Raw genomic sequence first — 16,494 nt, 5'->3', positions numbered from 1 at the left:
AAGTCACTTCTATACTGGCGAATAAGCATTTTTGTTTCTTATTATTTTCTATTATAATTCATATCGTAAAAAATAATGACAATATTACTGTGGACGTGTCTTAAGCGTTGAGAGTTATATTTGCTAGCTCACTTATTAAAACTGGATAAAGATTTAATTGACAGATATTTGTGTATGTTGCTGATTTTATTACGAAATTGTGGAATATATTATAAATTTCACAGTGGCTTGTTCTATTATAAGGTAAATATATAAACTTGAGAATGGGTAAGTAATATTTATGTTCTAACCCGCATTAGAGTTCGTTATTCTATTGAGATCGATGATATAAAGGAGGACTAAGCTATAAGGTCTTTTTTTAATATATCGAAAATTTGCTTACATCGCAAAATGACATGATAAACATTAACGATAATAATAATAATCATAAATTGATGCTTATTATTTATTAACGTTAAAAAGACCTATACGTTTTAATATTTTAATTATGATCATGGGTGTGTGTATTATATGTTGTGTGTTTGTTTCTTAGTTTGTTTATATGAAATTTTGCAAATGAATTTTGTTAGACGGTGTTGAAATTTCACATATTAGTTCAGTTCCGATGACAAGGCACGTGTATGATAATCATGACGCCATTCAAAATCTAGGATTAAAGAGGAAGAAACGGTTGAACACAATACATAGGGAAATTTGTATAATTGTAGCATGTTCATAAAATGTCATCATTAATTTATTAATTCATAGTAAATGATAGTGTATTTAAAGCTATTAGCATTATCAATAAAAGCATAATAAGAATATTTTCAGTTATCAAATACATTTTTAATTTCAACTCATTCAACAACAATATATCGTACACGAGTTAATTAAGTTATTCAACAATATTGACGTGAACGATTTATAAAAAAAAATCGAGGTGTTACGAGTTTTATTACAGCAATTATCATATCTGTCGTATGTTGCTAACTGCTTTACGATTTGATTCCTTAAACGGAATGTTGTTTATCTTTATAACCTTGTTATTTAAAAAAAACGTTTATTTTTTATGTGAATTAAGGGTCATCAGGATTTCAGATTTATAAACTTATATCCAAAAGGGCTCAATACTGGGTAACGTCCTTTTTTTATAAAAGGAAAGTTTGTGGGAAGTTATGTCAACGTTGCTGAAATGGGTATCAATGTGGCAGAGTTTCATCCGGCGACCTTATCGTTACATAGCGATCTCTTCCAGGCAACCTACGGTGTAAGGAATTACTCGTAGTATATGAGGTAGGTGGTGCATGTACTATATAAAAATAATAACAAACTAAAAATTAAATGTCAATATAACCAACTCTGTTTGGTTAGGATTTAACGCCATATGTTGAAACTAGTAGTTTGTTCAGGATTAGAATAATAACTCTAGACAAGTTCATAAATCTAATAAACATAAAATCCCGTCAGACATATTTTAAATCAATTAGCAGTCTTCAGAAGACTAGATTACTTTTGTAAACATATTATAACAGAATTTAGTAATTATTTTACTGAACAATAATAAAATTTTCAACGAAAATCCACACTAACTGCCTCAAGACTATAAATATGAACTTTTTCAGCCAAATCCTATACATGACTGTCTGCCATCTTTGCTTTAATACTCAGTTACTTGATGGCTTCATTGGTGTAGTGATTATTAGCACATAAGGTTGCAGATCAAACTGGGTGGAGCCAATAAATTCTCAGTAGCATTTCGAACTTTGGAAGTTCGCAATGTTTACAGTCCCGTACTTCGAAAACCACGTAAAGCCTTTTTTACTGCGATTGAACCCTCTCCCGTCGTGTTGGCTTGATATTCTTTCAGATTATGAGATTGAAAGAAATAGAGCATTATAACCCTGTATTCCCTTGCGCTGTTCTCTGTGTCTGTGGAGGTCCACCGTTGAGAATGGCCGCCGTGACGAAATTCAGTCGAAATTCAATCTTACTATCATCTATATATTGAAGAAACGATTTGATTTGTTTACATATAGTATAGTCTATGAGGCGTAATTCAGAAGCTGCCTTTGGCTTGCTACTTATGTATCAGACGGGTATGAACGGATAGTAGGGTAAATGTGACGACAAATAATGATATATCAACCAAAAAATTTAACCTTCAGTAATACAGTTTTATTACCCTTAAGGAAAACGATTCCATTGGTGACTATGGTAACCGGGCTTAAGTATATAGTTGTGAGGCGTGAATAATTAAATACGGTTGTATATCTGAGTTAATTATTTCTGTTGTATGAATTTTCATAATCAACAAACAATAGGAACTCCGGGCGAATCGCAGTTGAATTTATATTTCATAAAGCGTAAAGCCGGTCTAATTATATGAATGCGAAACACAAGATTACTATCGCAATTAATAAATCAAAATTCTCGGTAACAATCACATGTTGAATACTTTATTAATATTACTGACTAATAACTAATGTACAGGTGCTGTCAATTCGTATGAGTAAAGTTACAATTTTATTAGTTTTCTTTGTTAAAAACAACCTGGAGATCGATCGCGGCGCCACCTACCAATCTAAACCATCTAGTGACGTACTCAAATAGACGCAAAAAAAAACATCCAAAATCGATCCAGTCGTTTACAGAATTATTAAATATTGCATCTACTGTGATACTAAATCCACACTTTTTATCTACAGAATCTTCTATAACTTTAAACTTCTACGGTTTTTAAGCATATTTTATAGAAAAAACTTTATACTTTTCCCCACTTATTACAACGCACAATAAAGTTTTTATATCTTCGCAAATAATTAGTCGTTTTACGATTTATTCGCGTAAATCAATCGATAAACACACTATACACTATTCGATACAAGACATCATCAAGTTGTATAAACTAACCGGCAAAAAGTATTTAAATGTATATGAACTACACCCATTCAATGAATAAGCATTGAATGGGTGCATTGAACCATGGAAGGAATCACGCGCCGATTGATAAAAAAAAGTTGCAAAAATCACGTGAATCTATAAAACTTGCGGTTTAGGTGTTAAGTTATTATCTTTTTTTTCGTCTGATGTAGTGATTTATGTTTTAAATAACATATCGTATCGATAAAAATGTGTCGAGACACAAATACTGTATTCCATGCATCACCCAGTAGGTGCATTATCGCATCACACGAAAAACCTCGTATATTACTCTGAAGACGCCACGGAGAAACTGGAAAGAGGGAACAAACGGCGACTATCAGAGTTCCACCGAAGATTAACATCAACCCTTATAGAGGAAGATAATTGAGATGCAGTAATAAGGTCAATAAGAAGTTCAAAAAATAGCTCTAGAAGGCAAATTTAATTAAATGATATGCGACAATGCCCAAAATAATCATAACATTTCTCTTAAAATCGGGTGTTTTCTTTTGAAATGTTATAATTGTTATGGTATGGTATGTGTTTTCTTATATATGCACCAAAATAGTAGTAGTATAGCCATAAGTCGGCTATCAACATTTCACAGATGAGTCAGTTCTTACAAAATAGTAATGCTGATCCGAAAGAAATATCTTAGACCTCACAAGAAATTTAATGGGATTTCTTTTTCTACAATCCATGATTGTTAAAGTCAATAACATAATTAATTTTGTTTGATACGGCCTCTATTATTTAAAAAGTTGTTACTTTTATAATATCCTTTAATAAACGCAATGTAAAACATTCATTAACAATTTTTTATTTATCTTACAATTGAGAAGATATCCGAAATAGCTATAACATCAATTGGAGCACAATAAAATATTAAAAAAAGCCATACAAAGCTGCGGAAATGAGTTCTTTTACCTGTAGTTCATTGACCCTACATAATTATAATCTCTGTTTTAAAAGTGTATTCAAAAGTTCTGAAATACGTGACGAGATATTTGTTATGTTAGGACAGAATTTCTTATAAAAACACAAAGTATAATACTCCCTTAGTCCCCCTGGGTGTTAAACTTCGAAAAAGTCTTTGTTTACGTGACGCCTGAGTCACTTGAATAATGGTTTTCGGCTATTATATTAGGTATTTATTACTACACGACTTGATTTAGCAAATAAGTTTAACTTAATGCTAATGAGTACAGTTCTGTGTTTTAAAAATTATTAACTGGATGCGGAAGGCGGAGGACAGGGAGCTTTGGCGCACCTTGGAAGAGGCCTATGTTCAGCAGTGGACAATGATTGGCTGTTGATTGATTGATTGATATCTCGACTTTGCCTGCGTAAAATAAGAATTAAATCATGTGTTGTTCCACTTGCCAATCGATTTATTTCCAGTACAACAATACAATACGGTACACAACAAAACAATTTATTGCCTTGGTTTAGTTAATTTGTTACCTAAATTTTTGTTTAAAATATTACATTGATAATCATATTACAAATTATATACTAATAAATGAGAAGATACTAAACCAATACGCACTAAGCTTATACCAAAAGATACAGCGCGTTTCGGAGAGGATTTTAGGCCGTTTTACAAATAATTTACTTTTCTTAATGACAATTATTTTTTTAAGTAATCGATTAAAATGTGTTTTTGACATGAAGCAAATATTATTCTTTTTAAGCTTGTGGCTAAATTATAGGTACGCAGAGGGTCTTCAACGTTCTGCGTAACGATGCATTCAGGATACTGTTGGGATTGCCGCGCTCTTGTAGTGCAGCACTGACTGATGTTTGGTGAAGCCCGTGTGGACTTCTATGCTGTCATTCGAAAGAGAGCAGCGTCTATAATGGCTAGGATGCGCAGAGTTTCTAACGGTATCCTGAATGCATTGATGCTGAAAATGGATAACCCATTTGTTAAACATTGGGGGCAACTTCATGTATCTACTCGTTGTTTTAGACCTCTTATGTATGCTAAATGAGTAAAAGAATAGTCAATATATTTACTTACATTGTTTCTAAGCTTGTAAATAACACTATAGATATATATCTGTAAATAAACATTTATTATTATAATTATTTATTCGATAATACGGGTTATTTCAAGAGTTAAAGTGGATTACTTTATAAAAAACGATTTAATTATTATCCCGTTTTCCATTAATTAGACATAACTCGATAACTCGGTGGTGATATACGGTTAATTAATTACTGTAACATCAAAAAACAAAATCAGAAACATTAGAGCATATTTGAATAGAAAATATTTTTATTTGATTTGTAAATTGTAAGTATGGGTTTTAGGGCAACTACGAGAGTCGCGAGAATAACGATAAATTTTATTTATTTTCTAGGGATTCGGCCAAAAAAGCTCTTTGTTGAATCCCTATAAAAATAGGATTTTTTTTTATATAAAATGAATCATTTCTTTCCATTTTCCCGTTATTGTAAGTTGTTAGTAACAATTAACGTCATAAGTAATGAAAAGTATTACGTTTATATATTTCCTTTCTAATAAGGCAACGTTAAGCATTTGACCCAGACATTCAGGAGACATATTGATATTAACATACACAATAATCGTTGTATACCGTTTCACAGACACCTGTGTCCTTTTGTCAACTGGCAAGCAATTACGAAGGCAAACAGGGACTGAGCTTGTAATGGCCATGTTTAATTATTTATAGAAAGATAAATTACTTAACGTAGTATCATTTGGTCATTATATTATACTTTATTTTATTTATAGATAAGAGAAACATTTATTAAAAATGATAACATTTTTATAGTCAATATTGCGCATCTGAGATTGTTGTTGGAGAATATTTTTAGAGCCCGTTTATCTCCCACTATTGGGCATAAATCTCCTTTTTGTTTAATGGAAAGGATGAGAATTTATGCTCTACTACTATTACACTACTGGTGGGTCTTAGAATACATATGGCAGAATTTCATCTGATATACATGCAGGTTTCATCACAAATTTATCTCCACCGTTGCAGCAAATTGCGTGCCGTGCGATCGAACAATTTGAACATTTGTATTGTGTGCATCATTACATAAAATAATTATTCTTACGATTTACTATAAATATATCTATTGATAAAAATGTTACATAATAATTTTCTTCATAGACATGTAATACTACGAATTAATTTATTAATGGTATCTAGAAGTATGTATATATAATACGACCTATTGAACGATACGTCCTACCACCAAGTATACTAATAACGAATGGGAAGATTTAAATTCATTTCAGTCGAGTATTATGAGCTGTCAATTAAGTGCCTCATTGATTATTATTTACGGTAAGCAAATACAATATAACATCCTGCTTTATTTCAAGTTATTAATTAAATATTTTAATGAAATATGCGCTATAGTGATTATGTTTGCTATGAATAATTAAACAGAGATAATTAAATTGATAAATTTTTGTATGAGAAGTTTCATTTTAACCTTTTCATTCTGTTTGTGGTACTTACGAATGATAAATTGAATAGTTTTCAATAAAATTGACTTCTTTTTATAAACGAATATGTATGTGCTGTATCTACTTATATTATTTGCTTACTTTAATAATTAATAATTTATAGCATAGGAAGGTGGACGAGCATACGGACCACCTGATGGTAAGTGGTCACCAAACGCCCTTAGACATTGGCATTGTAAGAAATGTCAACCATCGCTTATAGCCAATGCGCCACCAACCTTGGGAACTAAGATTTTATGTCCTTTGTGCCTGTAATTACACTGGCTCACTCACCCTTCAAACCGGAACACAACAATATCAAGTATTGCTGTTTTGCGGTAGAATATCTGATGAGTGGGTGGTACCTACCCAGACGAGCTTGCACAAAGCCCTACCACCAGTGAAAAAAAATAAAAGAAGCGAAAGGTTCACATTTAGCTTTTTCTACTAATAATAAGTTATTATATAAAGTAAAAATATTTAACTAATAAATCACTACATGTTATAAAACAAAGTCTCCCGCTTCGTCTGTCTGTTTGCTGTTTGTTTAAACGCGATAAACTCAAGAACTATAGAACTGATACGGATTTCACTAATGAACGGATTGATTGATTAGGATGGTTTAAGCTTATAATTTGTTATGGTTTTGTGCAAATTGGCTAAAATATGACGACGATGAAGATGTCGGAAAAAATCATCTAAGAGTCTACAGTACAATACTTGAGTTTGAAAAAGACTTACCACTAGTAAAATTTCCGGGTTGGGCGGAAATAAGGCAATAATCTCTAAGACTATGGTTACCATGGAAATTAGATCACGATACAAACCAGATTTCAAAATCTTAACAAAAGGAATGGCCAAATGAGAATTTTACTGGCATGTGTAGTGACAACCAAAATACTTTAGTTAAAAGTCAAAGTCAAAAATCTTCATTCAATATAGGCGTTACACTTGCTTATTGATTGTCATAAATCTACCACCGGTTCGGAAATTAACACCTCAGACCTGAGAAGAACCGGCGAAAGAAACTCAGCGGGTTTTTTTTATATCTCAGCCTTTCCAATAAGTAATATAATATTATACATTAAGTATTATGTAACTTAGCAATTATTTTACTGCACTTAGCTGTGTTACAAGTTAAAATGACGGCGCAGACTGAGCGCTGAATGAGCGCAATTATCTTTTACTTTAGAAGTAATTTTTAAAGACCGCTTTTTCCTTACTCAGTTTTATCTAAACTTCATAATAATAATAAATATTTTTTGCACAAAAGAACTACAGAATACATTAAAGGCTAATGGATAAAAGCGCTTAAGTGCTTATAACGGGCCAGTCGGCGTAGTTGGTAGATTAGGTAGCCTTTCACGCCCACCTAGGACAGATATTTGTGTGCATGAACATGCTTGTTTGTGCTAAGTCTGGGTGTTATTATTTACATAAGTATGTACTTACAAACGAAAAAAGTATATGTGGTATATCAGTTGTCTGGTTTCCATAGTACGAGCTTTGCTTAGTTTGGGATCAAATGGTCGTGTCTGAATAATATCGGAGGATATTATAATATATGTATACTTTGATCAATGACCTCTAAGTTGGTCAAAATTCTATATTATAAGGGTCATCAAATTAGGAAGATGAGCTTATTTTTTATGATCTCAAAAAATCATATTTAAAATATAAAAAATACTGGCGAAAGAATTTTTACGATATCTGCAAAAATGGATTTTTTACAATTTTTTAAAGTTACGAGTTCTTAAATTCTTTCGCCACAACATCGCCCAACGTCGCTCGCTCGCCCATACAATTTCGCCTGTATTTTCGCGTTATTCTTGATTTTATTTATATTTCGGTTAGTATGAAAAAAAAACTTTCATATATTTATTATACAGTACCGTAGCATACTAATTTAACAAACATAACTCTGGAAAAATACTTTTTTCTATATAAATTATCAACAAAAACAAGTAGATATTTTCGTGATTAGCATTTTAATATGAGTATCACCTTAGCAGTGAAATTTGTCGTATTTATAAGTTTTTAGTTCGAGGATCAAACATTTAATTTTTACAGGCTTTCGTTTAATATAAACATAATTCAGAATTTCAGAATGTTTGTAATAACGGCCTTGATACGTTGAATACCGATAGTGTTGTCATAAGAGTTTGTATCGATGAAAAATGCTTTTCAATGTTTTCAATCTTAGGTTTCTTGTTAATCTTGAAGATGTTTTGTGAACAACGCCGTATCGGCAATGACATAAGTTGAAAAAATCATTAATGACTGCGACCCATTAATATTGATTTTTTCCATATTAGGCTTCTTTGAAAGTTAAATACGTAGTTTAATATAGTACATATGATACAAATGTCATTTAAATAGGCTTATAAGGGGACTTTTGAAGCGCCATATTACAGTATATAATTAAACATAAAGCTGCCACCTACTCTGCTTTTCTGTTTCTTATTGACATGTGCAAATTAGAATTATTCAATGTTGGCAGACGACAGCACTGTATACGCCTTATATACTGGCCGCGCTAATATTTGTCGGGAACGCGTCGATGTGTATAAACTTGTGCCTGAAATAACAAGTTTTTATTACCCAAAGCCTGAGATTGGGGCCAACCAAACTTGGTACAACTCAACCCCAATACGACACAAGTTAGCGCGATGACTTCTAAAATGAGACCTTTCGACCGCGATGACTTCTAAAATGACCATCCCCTCATTTTGAGAATACCGCCTCGCTACCAAATTCAGTATCAGGACGTTTGGTTCCGCGGTGTATTAGAAGGTAAAGCTAGATTAGCCTCTAAAAGCTTTGTGTGCTTAACAAGGTAAGTCAGTACTTCAAGTCAGCTCCTCGTCTAAAATTCTACAAGGCGAAAACTGAGCCCCACATGGAGTACTGCTCTCTGGGCGGGAGAGATGTTATCACTTGGCATCTTTTACGTAGAATGCTCTAAGTCATGTGCTGAATTTCACCACCGGACATCGCGTCTATATTCTAAATTCCATCCATACCATCTCGATGTCTGGAAATCCACAACTACAGCGCTATTTTTAAAGCATTTCCTGTCATTTCTGCGGAATCATATTACCCGACGACTTTTCCGAACCGTTATGACATATAAATATTCAAGAAAAGCCTAAGCCTACTCATTCCTTTAAGGCCGATAACGCACCTGCAAGCACTCCGGTGTTGCTGTACTTGGACAGTGGTAATTTTTCCATCAGGAAAGCCTCCTGCTCGTTTGCTCCCCTTTTACATAAAAAAGGTTTCTTCCAGTAACAGATTATTTCATTAAAAGTAGGCTCCTCACATCGCTATGAGCGCTACCAATGAATTAGTATATATATAGTATATATGCTTATAGTATATATGTTTGCATCCTTCACATTCGAGATTGTTATTTTATTTGTACTTTCAGTAGAGGAAAATATACAATAATATGCCCTGGCTCTATGTCGTAACTATCGCACCCCGAACTGTGTACGTAAAATTAAAATGTAAGAAATGTATATTATATTCTATATCAATATTATCTACTATTGAAAGCTGAAAGCACTAGTATCTACATGAAGAATACGGACTTATTGCATCAACAAAATATAAAATAAACAATAATAATAAGCTCACTAATAAATTTCGAGTTATTTGTGAAAGAATCCGCAATCATAAGATCGACTTTTGGTAGATTATTTGTTAGTCTACGTGAAAATACTGCTCTTATTTTAGCATAAAATAATATATTAATAATAGTTCTAATATTATTATAAGTAAAAGAATTTATGTGGGGCGCCAAATCACCAAGAAGGATAAAATAAAAACAAAATTATCAAACCGCGTATCGCAAAAGAGTCGACCGGAACCGGCGATGTGACGTCACAGTCAAAACTCTAACGGAGCAAGAATTATACGAGAGCGCCCAAATTGATTTGCTTATAAAAAAAAGTTCACATGATAAAATCATAATTTATTCACACATGTTATTATAATCGTGTAAAGATTATTTTAGTACAGTAAAAACAGTAACAGCCTGTGAATGTCCCACTGCTAAGCTAAGGCCTCCTCTCCCTTTTGAGGAGAGGGTTTGGAGCTTATTCCACCACGCTGCTCCAATGCGGGTTGGTGGCATACACATGTCTAATTTCATTGAAATTATGCCACATGCAGGTTTCCTCACGATGTTTTCCTTCACCGTCAAGCACGAGATGAATTATAATCACAAATTAAGCACATGATAATTCAGTGGTGCTTGCCCGGGTTTGAACCCACGATCGTCGGTTATGATTCACGCGTTATAACCACTAGGCCATCTCGGCTTTTTTTATTTTATTATTTTAGTACAAATATATATATATATATATATATATATATATATATATATATATATATATATATATATATATATATATATATATTATATTAATTAACATCTTCCTAATTGTCTATTATTAACTCAACACATATTAAAATTAACATAGAGTATAAAGCACTTTTCACACACAATATTGTTCAAACAATCTTAATTAAATATCAGTTTATTAGAATCACGAATTTATATGTAAATTATTATTAGAATTATTTATATATTTTTGCGCAATAAATTATATATAAGTTTGTATTATCGTCACCAGCTAAATTTTGCATAAAATGCCAGTTGTATTAGTGGCTAATTTTCTTTTTATTTCGATTTTATAGACACATACAAACATGTTAATTGAAATACAAACAAATACTACAGAATTCGATGTAATAGGCCCAATTCTACTAACATAACGAACCAGTTTAAAGTCAAAGTTGGGTTCAAATAGAATTGGGAATGTATCGTAACCCTATAAATTAGTAGAATTTATCCCCAGGTAGCTTTTTCAGCCCCTGTTATTAAAGCTTCTATAGCGGCTTACAGATAAAAATAAAAACTATTCATACATTCATACTTGGCTCTCTTTTATAAAAACAAACTGGGAAATAAAGCCGTGTAGGGTTGAGGGCAGCCAGATGAAACTGGATCGATTGTCGATAAATTGAAAGTCGTTAAAAAACTATTCCAAGTTAGCAGTAATGTTAAAAATACTTTCTTCTAGACGCTAACATTAAAGCAATAATTTAATACAAATCATCATAAGCACTAGTCTTCTATTTATAGATGTCATTTAATATTTATTTAACTTTTAATTTACTATTTTAATTTTTTTTTTTTTTTTATAGAATAGGAAGGCGGACGAGCATATGGGCCACCTGATGGTAAGTGGTCACCAAACGCCCTTAATGTCTAAGGGCGTTTGGTGACCACTTGGCATTGTAAGAAATGTTAACCATCGTCTTACATCACCAATGCGCCACCAACCTTGGGAACTAAGATGTTATGTCCCTTGTGCCTGTAATTACACTGGCTCACTCACCTTTCAAACCGGAACACAACAATACCAAATACTGCTGTTTTGCGGTAGAATATCTGATGAGTGGGTGGTACCTACCCAGACGAGCTTGCACAAAGCACTACCACCAGTTTACCACTAATTTGTCATAATCGAAACGTTTCGGTTAATTAATGTATTTATACACACATAAAAGCTTAAGATATTATTTTTTGCGGTATCGAATTCATGAAATGATTCATTGTCTGATGTATCTGTGATGGTCGTTACTAAATATTTAAAACACATGGATATTCCTAAAATTCTAGAAAGACTACTTGACCTTAACACTGGATTTTTTATATCACAGGTTCTGGTATAAATTATATTTGATTCAGACAGCAGACTCTAGCACCACTTACATATAACTTACTTATTTAAAAGGCTATATGTAACCTTTTTTGTTTACTTCCAGAGACGAACAATATTACAAATTTCATCACTCCCAACAAGGACCGTGTGGCCTAATGGATAAGGCGTCGGACTTCGGATCCGAAGACTGCAGGTTCGAGTCCTGTCACGGTCGACATTCATATTTTTGATATCATTATTTTTGTTTATAACAATGACTAGAATATTTTACTTGTATATTTTTGAAATTTGTAAGTAATCTTTTATCTTTATTACAATTATAAAAAGATAAATAACTTACGAGTAATTTCTTCAATTCTTGATAGTAGCTATTTTTTTTTGTGTATATATTTTTAAGGCTTTAATGTAATATCAATAAAATAATAATAATAATATGATATTCTTGACTGTCTTACTATTATTACAAATGCCAAAGTGAATACGCTGGTGAAGGATACTTACATATTCATAAAAAGGGCTATGTAAACAAAAATAAAGTATATAAATGAAAATGTAACTCACCTGCGTATGAAGTGTACTACCAAGGGTTATCAACATTATTCGTAGCACTACGATACGATTGAATACAATTTATAATTGGCAACTTCAATTAACGATGAAAGGTTGTCTGTCTATACAAATACTATCGTAATGTGCCTAATGGGTGCAACACACCGCCTATAGACAAGACACCACAAAATTTTAGAACTAAGGGCCTTTCTTATAAACTTGCTTAGCGACTGTTGAGTTTAACATTTGATTTTATCTCTTTCTGTCATTATTTGTTATTCAAAAAAAGAAGAGACAGCATTATTTAACTGAGCTATCGCTAAACAACGTTTAGTATAAGGGTGTGATTGATATTTTTTCTGTCATTAATAATTTGACATTCGTAAGAAGAAATTGTTTAAGTTATCACACACAAAACAACCGTAAATCAAAGCCTTGTACGGTTACACTTGAACACTAACAGTTCGAACTGGATTTAGAAAATAAGTGTGTCGCAATTTTTTCAAAACCATTATTTATCGTTTGGTATAATCATATAAAAATAATATACATCTCATAGATGTATTGAAAGGAACGAAAACTATAATATTCAACTATAATATATATTAATCAATGCGTTGCTAAACATACGCAATATTATTTTCCTTGCGCCTGTAATTATTCTTCAAATTTGGACATGCTTTTTGGAATGGAAATCTAATGGAACATTAGAAGAAAACGGTCGCATTTTCTCATTAGTAAGTCAGTAGCTAGTTTATAGTAATGGCTCTAAGGTCCAAAGAAAAAAGAACGCTGGTACGGCTAATTAAAAAATAATGTATATTTCCGTCAATATATTCAACTGCAGCCATGACTTCACTGCCATGAAAGCACGTAAACTGTAAAGCTTTTGGTCGTGTTTCTGATCACTCCGATCGTGTCAGACTCCTTTTCCATCAGATTAGATAGTGAGAGAGTATCCTTAGAGAGCAGCTGTGTTTGCAAACACAATTAAGCACTTTAATGTATCCTACGCAGTTAGTTAGTCTCTAAGATTTACCGCTATGGTCGAACTTTAGTTAGGACGACTTTTAACTGATAGAACCCAAACGTACAGAAAAACCTACGTATTAAGAGTATATAAAACATAAAATGTTTTATATAAATATTATGAATATATCGATCTTAAGTACAAATTATAAGATTTATAGAAAAAATATCATTGGATGAGATCTAAATTTCTTGGAAAGCATAAATATTTTTTCTAATATAATTAAAAATCGATGAAAAATTCTTCGAATTTCACAAGAGAATTGATCATCTTAATGCTATTAGCTTCAAAGATTTCTGAGGTTCTACTTTAAAATGAATTCATAGAAAGCTTTGAAGATATTTAAAACGTTAAACGATATTTTATAGTCACGTTCATTTTTTCATTTTTGTAATATATATATATAATATAGTGTTAACGATATGTGGGCAGTAGGCCTGGCTGTATACATATCGTGCTGTCACGGACATATTTTGTTAATTTGTTTTTCTGTTTTTTTTTTTTATAACGGTGGCTATGGTAACGATTATTGAGGGGGGTAATATTAAGTGAACAGTGTAAAATATCTATGACATGATCTGAAAAAAAATAAAGGTAAATGATTTTTATCGCATAATTAGCTGATTTTTGTTGTTCCTTTAGAGTCGTTAAATTCGTAATTTTGTTATTAGTTACTTTTTTTTATTGATATTTTATTTTTTCTAAAAATAGATTGTTATGTCATTTAATACTTTTATGATAAAAAAAGGATAAACGGAATTCGAAAAAATATATTTTTATTGAAATATGACATTTAAAAGCTTTTGTTCGTGAACAAAACACTGTCAAATTTAGGAACGAAAAAATATTAATTGATGAATGCGGTTTCAAATCCACGCGTCGATACAATTCCATGTTCTTATTTTGGGCTTATATTTTATTTGGTTTTCTACTCGGCGGTGAGAACGTTGTGAGAAAACCTGCATATTTTGAAAATCTGATCCTCAAACACGCAATCGAGCCACGTGTTGGTATACGGTCCAAACTTTTTCCTTTCCTTACCACTAGATGGTGCTGCAGCATATCAACTTCTATACCGGTCAATCGATCGCTACGGTAATTGGTATAATTGAATCGAAATAATAGTAATAATAATAATATCCTGGGATATTTTTCACACACGGCCATCTGACCTCAAATTAAGCTTGTACTATGGAAACCAGACTACTTAAGAGAATACTTATATAGATATTTACACCCAGAGTCAGGACAAACAGGCACGTTCATGCACAGAAACACACCGTCCTGGGTGGGAATTGAACCCACAACCTTCGGCGTGAAAGGCAAGCATCCACCAACCACGCCAACCGGTTCGTCAAACATAATGGTATCGAAATCGAAATATTATGATTACTCTCGATTACTTAGTGTTTTGACATGCAGATTATTCTTTTTGACTTAATTTATTTAAATTGATTTGTCATATTCTCAGACAGTAAATTAAAAATTAGTAAGCTTTATCAGTTTGCAGGTTGAAAGTTATAGAGCGAAGAGTTTTGGGGTTCTACACTCGCGTAAAACTTCAAGTTATTTTCTTAAATGTATTGAACATATAAAACACGTAATATATATTTTTTACTTACCTTTTGCACCAATTCTTAGAAGTAGCATCACGGGCGTCAGTTACTGTCATACTCTGAATCGTCATTTTCTCTTGATAACTGAAACATTATATTATTTAATATTAATCTACTTTATGATTAATAGTTAAAATTATATAAATTGTGCCCCCTGCTTTTGTCTGCGCAAACGTTAGGCAAAATAAAATATTTAATTAAAAATTTGAATTACATAAGTAAATTATTAGATAAAATTTATAGTCTCGTATATAAGTTATTTCGATTTTAACCTATGCATCTAGATTTTAATTTACCTTTCTCCTCGTTCATCTATAATGTGCTTTAGTAAAACAAATGAAAAGCCTGTGAATGTTCAACTGTCGTGGGCTGCTTTAACTTGTGCAAATTGACCCGAGCTAGGTAGAAAACATATTTATTAGTTTGTTTATTCTCTTCGTATGTGCCAGGAGATGTTTGAACAACTTTAATCATTTTTGACATTTTCATGAATTGATGGATGTTTGGAAGTATCGTAGTACCATAATGGCCTTATAAACTTTGCTGTTTAGTTAAATACTGATGTCTCTCTCTTTTTGTCATTATTGATTTGACATTGGAAAGAAGAAGACACAACATTATTTTACTATTCACTCGCTAAATAACGTTTAAAGTTTTTTTTTTATGTTATACGTACGCGATTTTCATACCATATCAATATACAAATTTACACGTTTTTGAAAATAGTCAGCTAAGACTTGGCTCGATTATGTTACTAATCTTTTTGATGGTTACTAAGTGGATGATTCGGTTTAACCCTTATGATAAGATATTTGGACACCCCTGATTAACTAATTACATTTTATAAAATAAAAACTTTTTTTCGCATTTATGTGTTTTATTGTCGCATTAGAAAATAACTTTTTTTATATCTGAGTATATATTAAAGTTGTATTTCATAGATTTATTACTTCGTAGAAAATTGGATATCTATTGATTTAAATATTTTATGATAATAGTGAACTTATCATGGATATGGTACAAATAGATCAAAAAGATTTATTGCAAATATATCGATATAATTGGTTTAAGCTGCTTGTTACGCCGCGGCTTAATACTTACATTCGCATTTGTGATACAATCTGGTTAAAGCTTACGAATATTATATTTACGTATTTACTATTTTATCTGTTGTTT

The 16,494-nt window shown here is 31.9% G+C and overlaps 2 protein-coding genes and 1 non-coding gene across 7 annotated transcripts in view; 2 read left to right on the top strand and 1 right to left on the bottom strand.

Moving 5' to 3' along the window:
- LOC126773636 (sec1 family domain-containing protein 2-like) overlaps positions 1-16,494 on the top strand; it is a 157,841-nt gene that overhangs the window by 46,960 nt on the left and 94,387 nt on the right. The gene's annotated exons all lie outside the window — the stretch shown is intronic.
- The window catches only part of LOC126773637 (glutathione hydrolase 1 proenzyme-like), a 57,434-nt gene that overhangs the window by 35,849 nt on the left and 5,091 nt on the right, over positions 1-16,494 (bottom strand). For 2 of the 4 annotated variants that reach the window (XM_050494630.1, XM_050494631.1), the window contains exons 2-3: positions 15,615-15,716; positions 15,325-15,402 (exon numbers count right to left, since the gene is read on the bottom strand). In XM_050494630.1, the coding sequence (XP_050350587.1) occupies positions 15,325-15,389 (65 nt within the window). In that variant the 5' untranslated portion in view covers positions 15,390-15,402; positions 15,615-15,716. The remainder of the gene's footprint in view (positions 1-15,324; positions 15,403-15,614; positions 15,717-16,494) is intronic. The other 2 variants (XM_050494632.1, XM_050494629.1) reach the window with 1 other exon arrangement.
- Positions 12,265-12,337, top strand: Trnar-ucg (transfer RNA arginine (anticodon UCG)). Its single transcript has one exon. It is a non-coding gene; the product is annotated as a tRNA-Arg (tRNA).

Source organism: Nymphalis io, chromosome 15 (assembly GCF_905147045.1).
Source record: "Nymphalis io chromosome 15, ilAglIoxx1.1, whole genome shotgun sequence".
Taxonomy (NCBI): Eukaryota; Metazoa; Arthropoda; class Insecta; order Lepidoptera; family Nymphalidae; genus Nymphalis; species Nymphalis io.
Note: the sequence above shows the minus strand (reverse complement) of the source record. Positions and strands in the feature narration are given on the sequence as shown.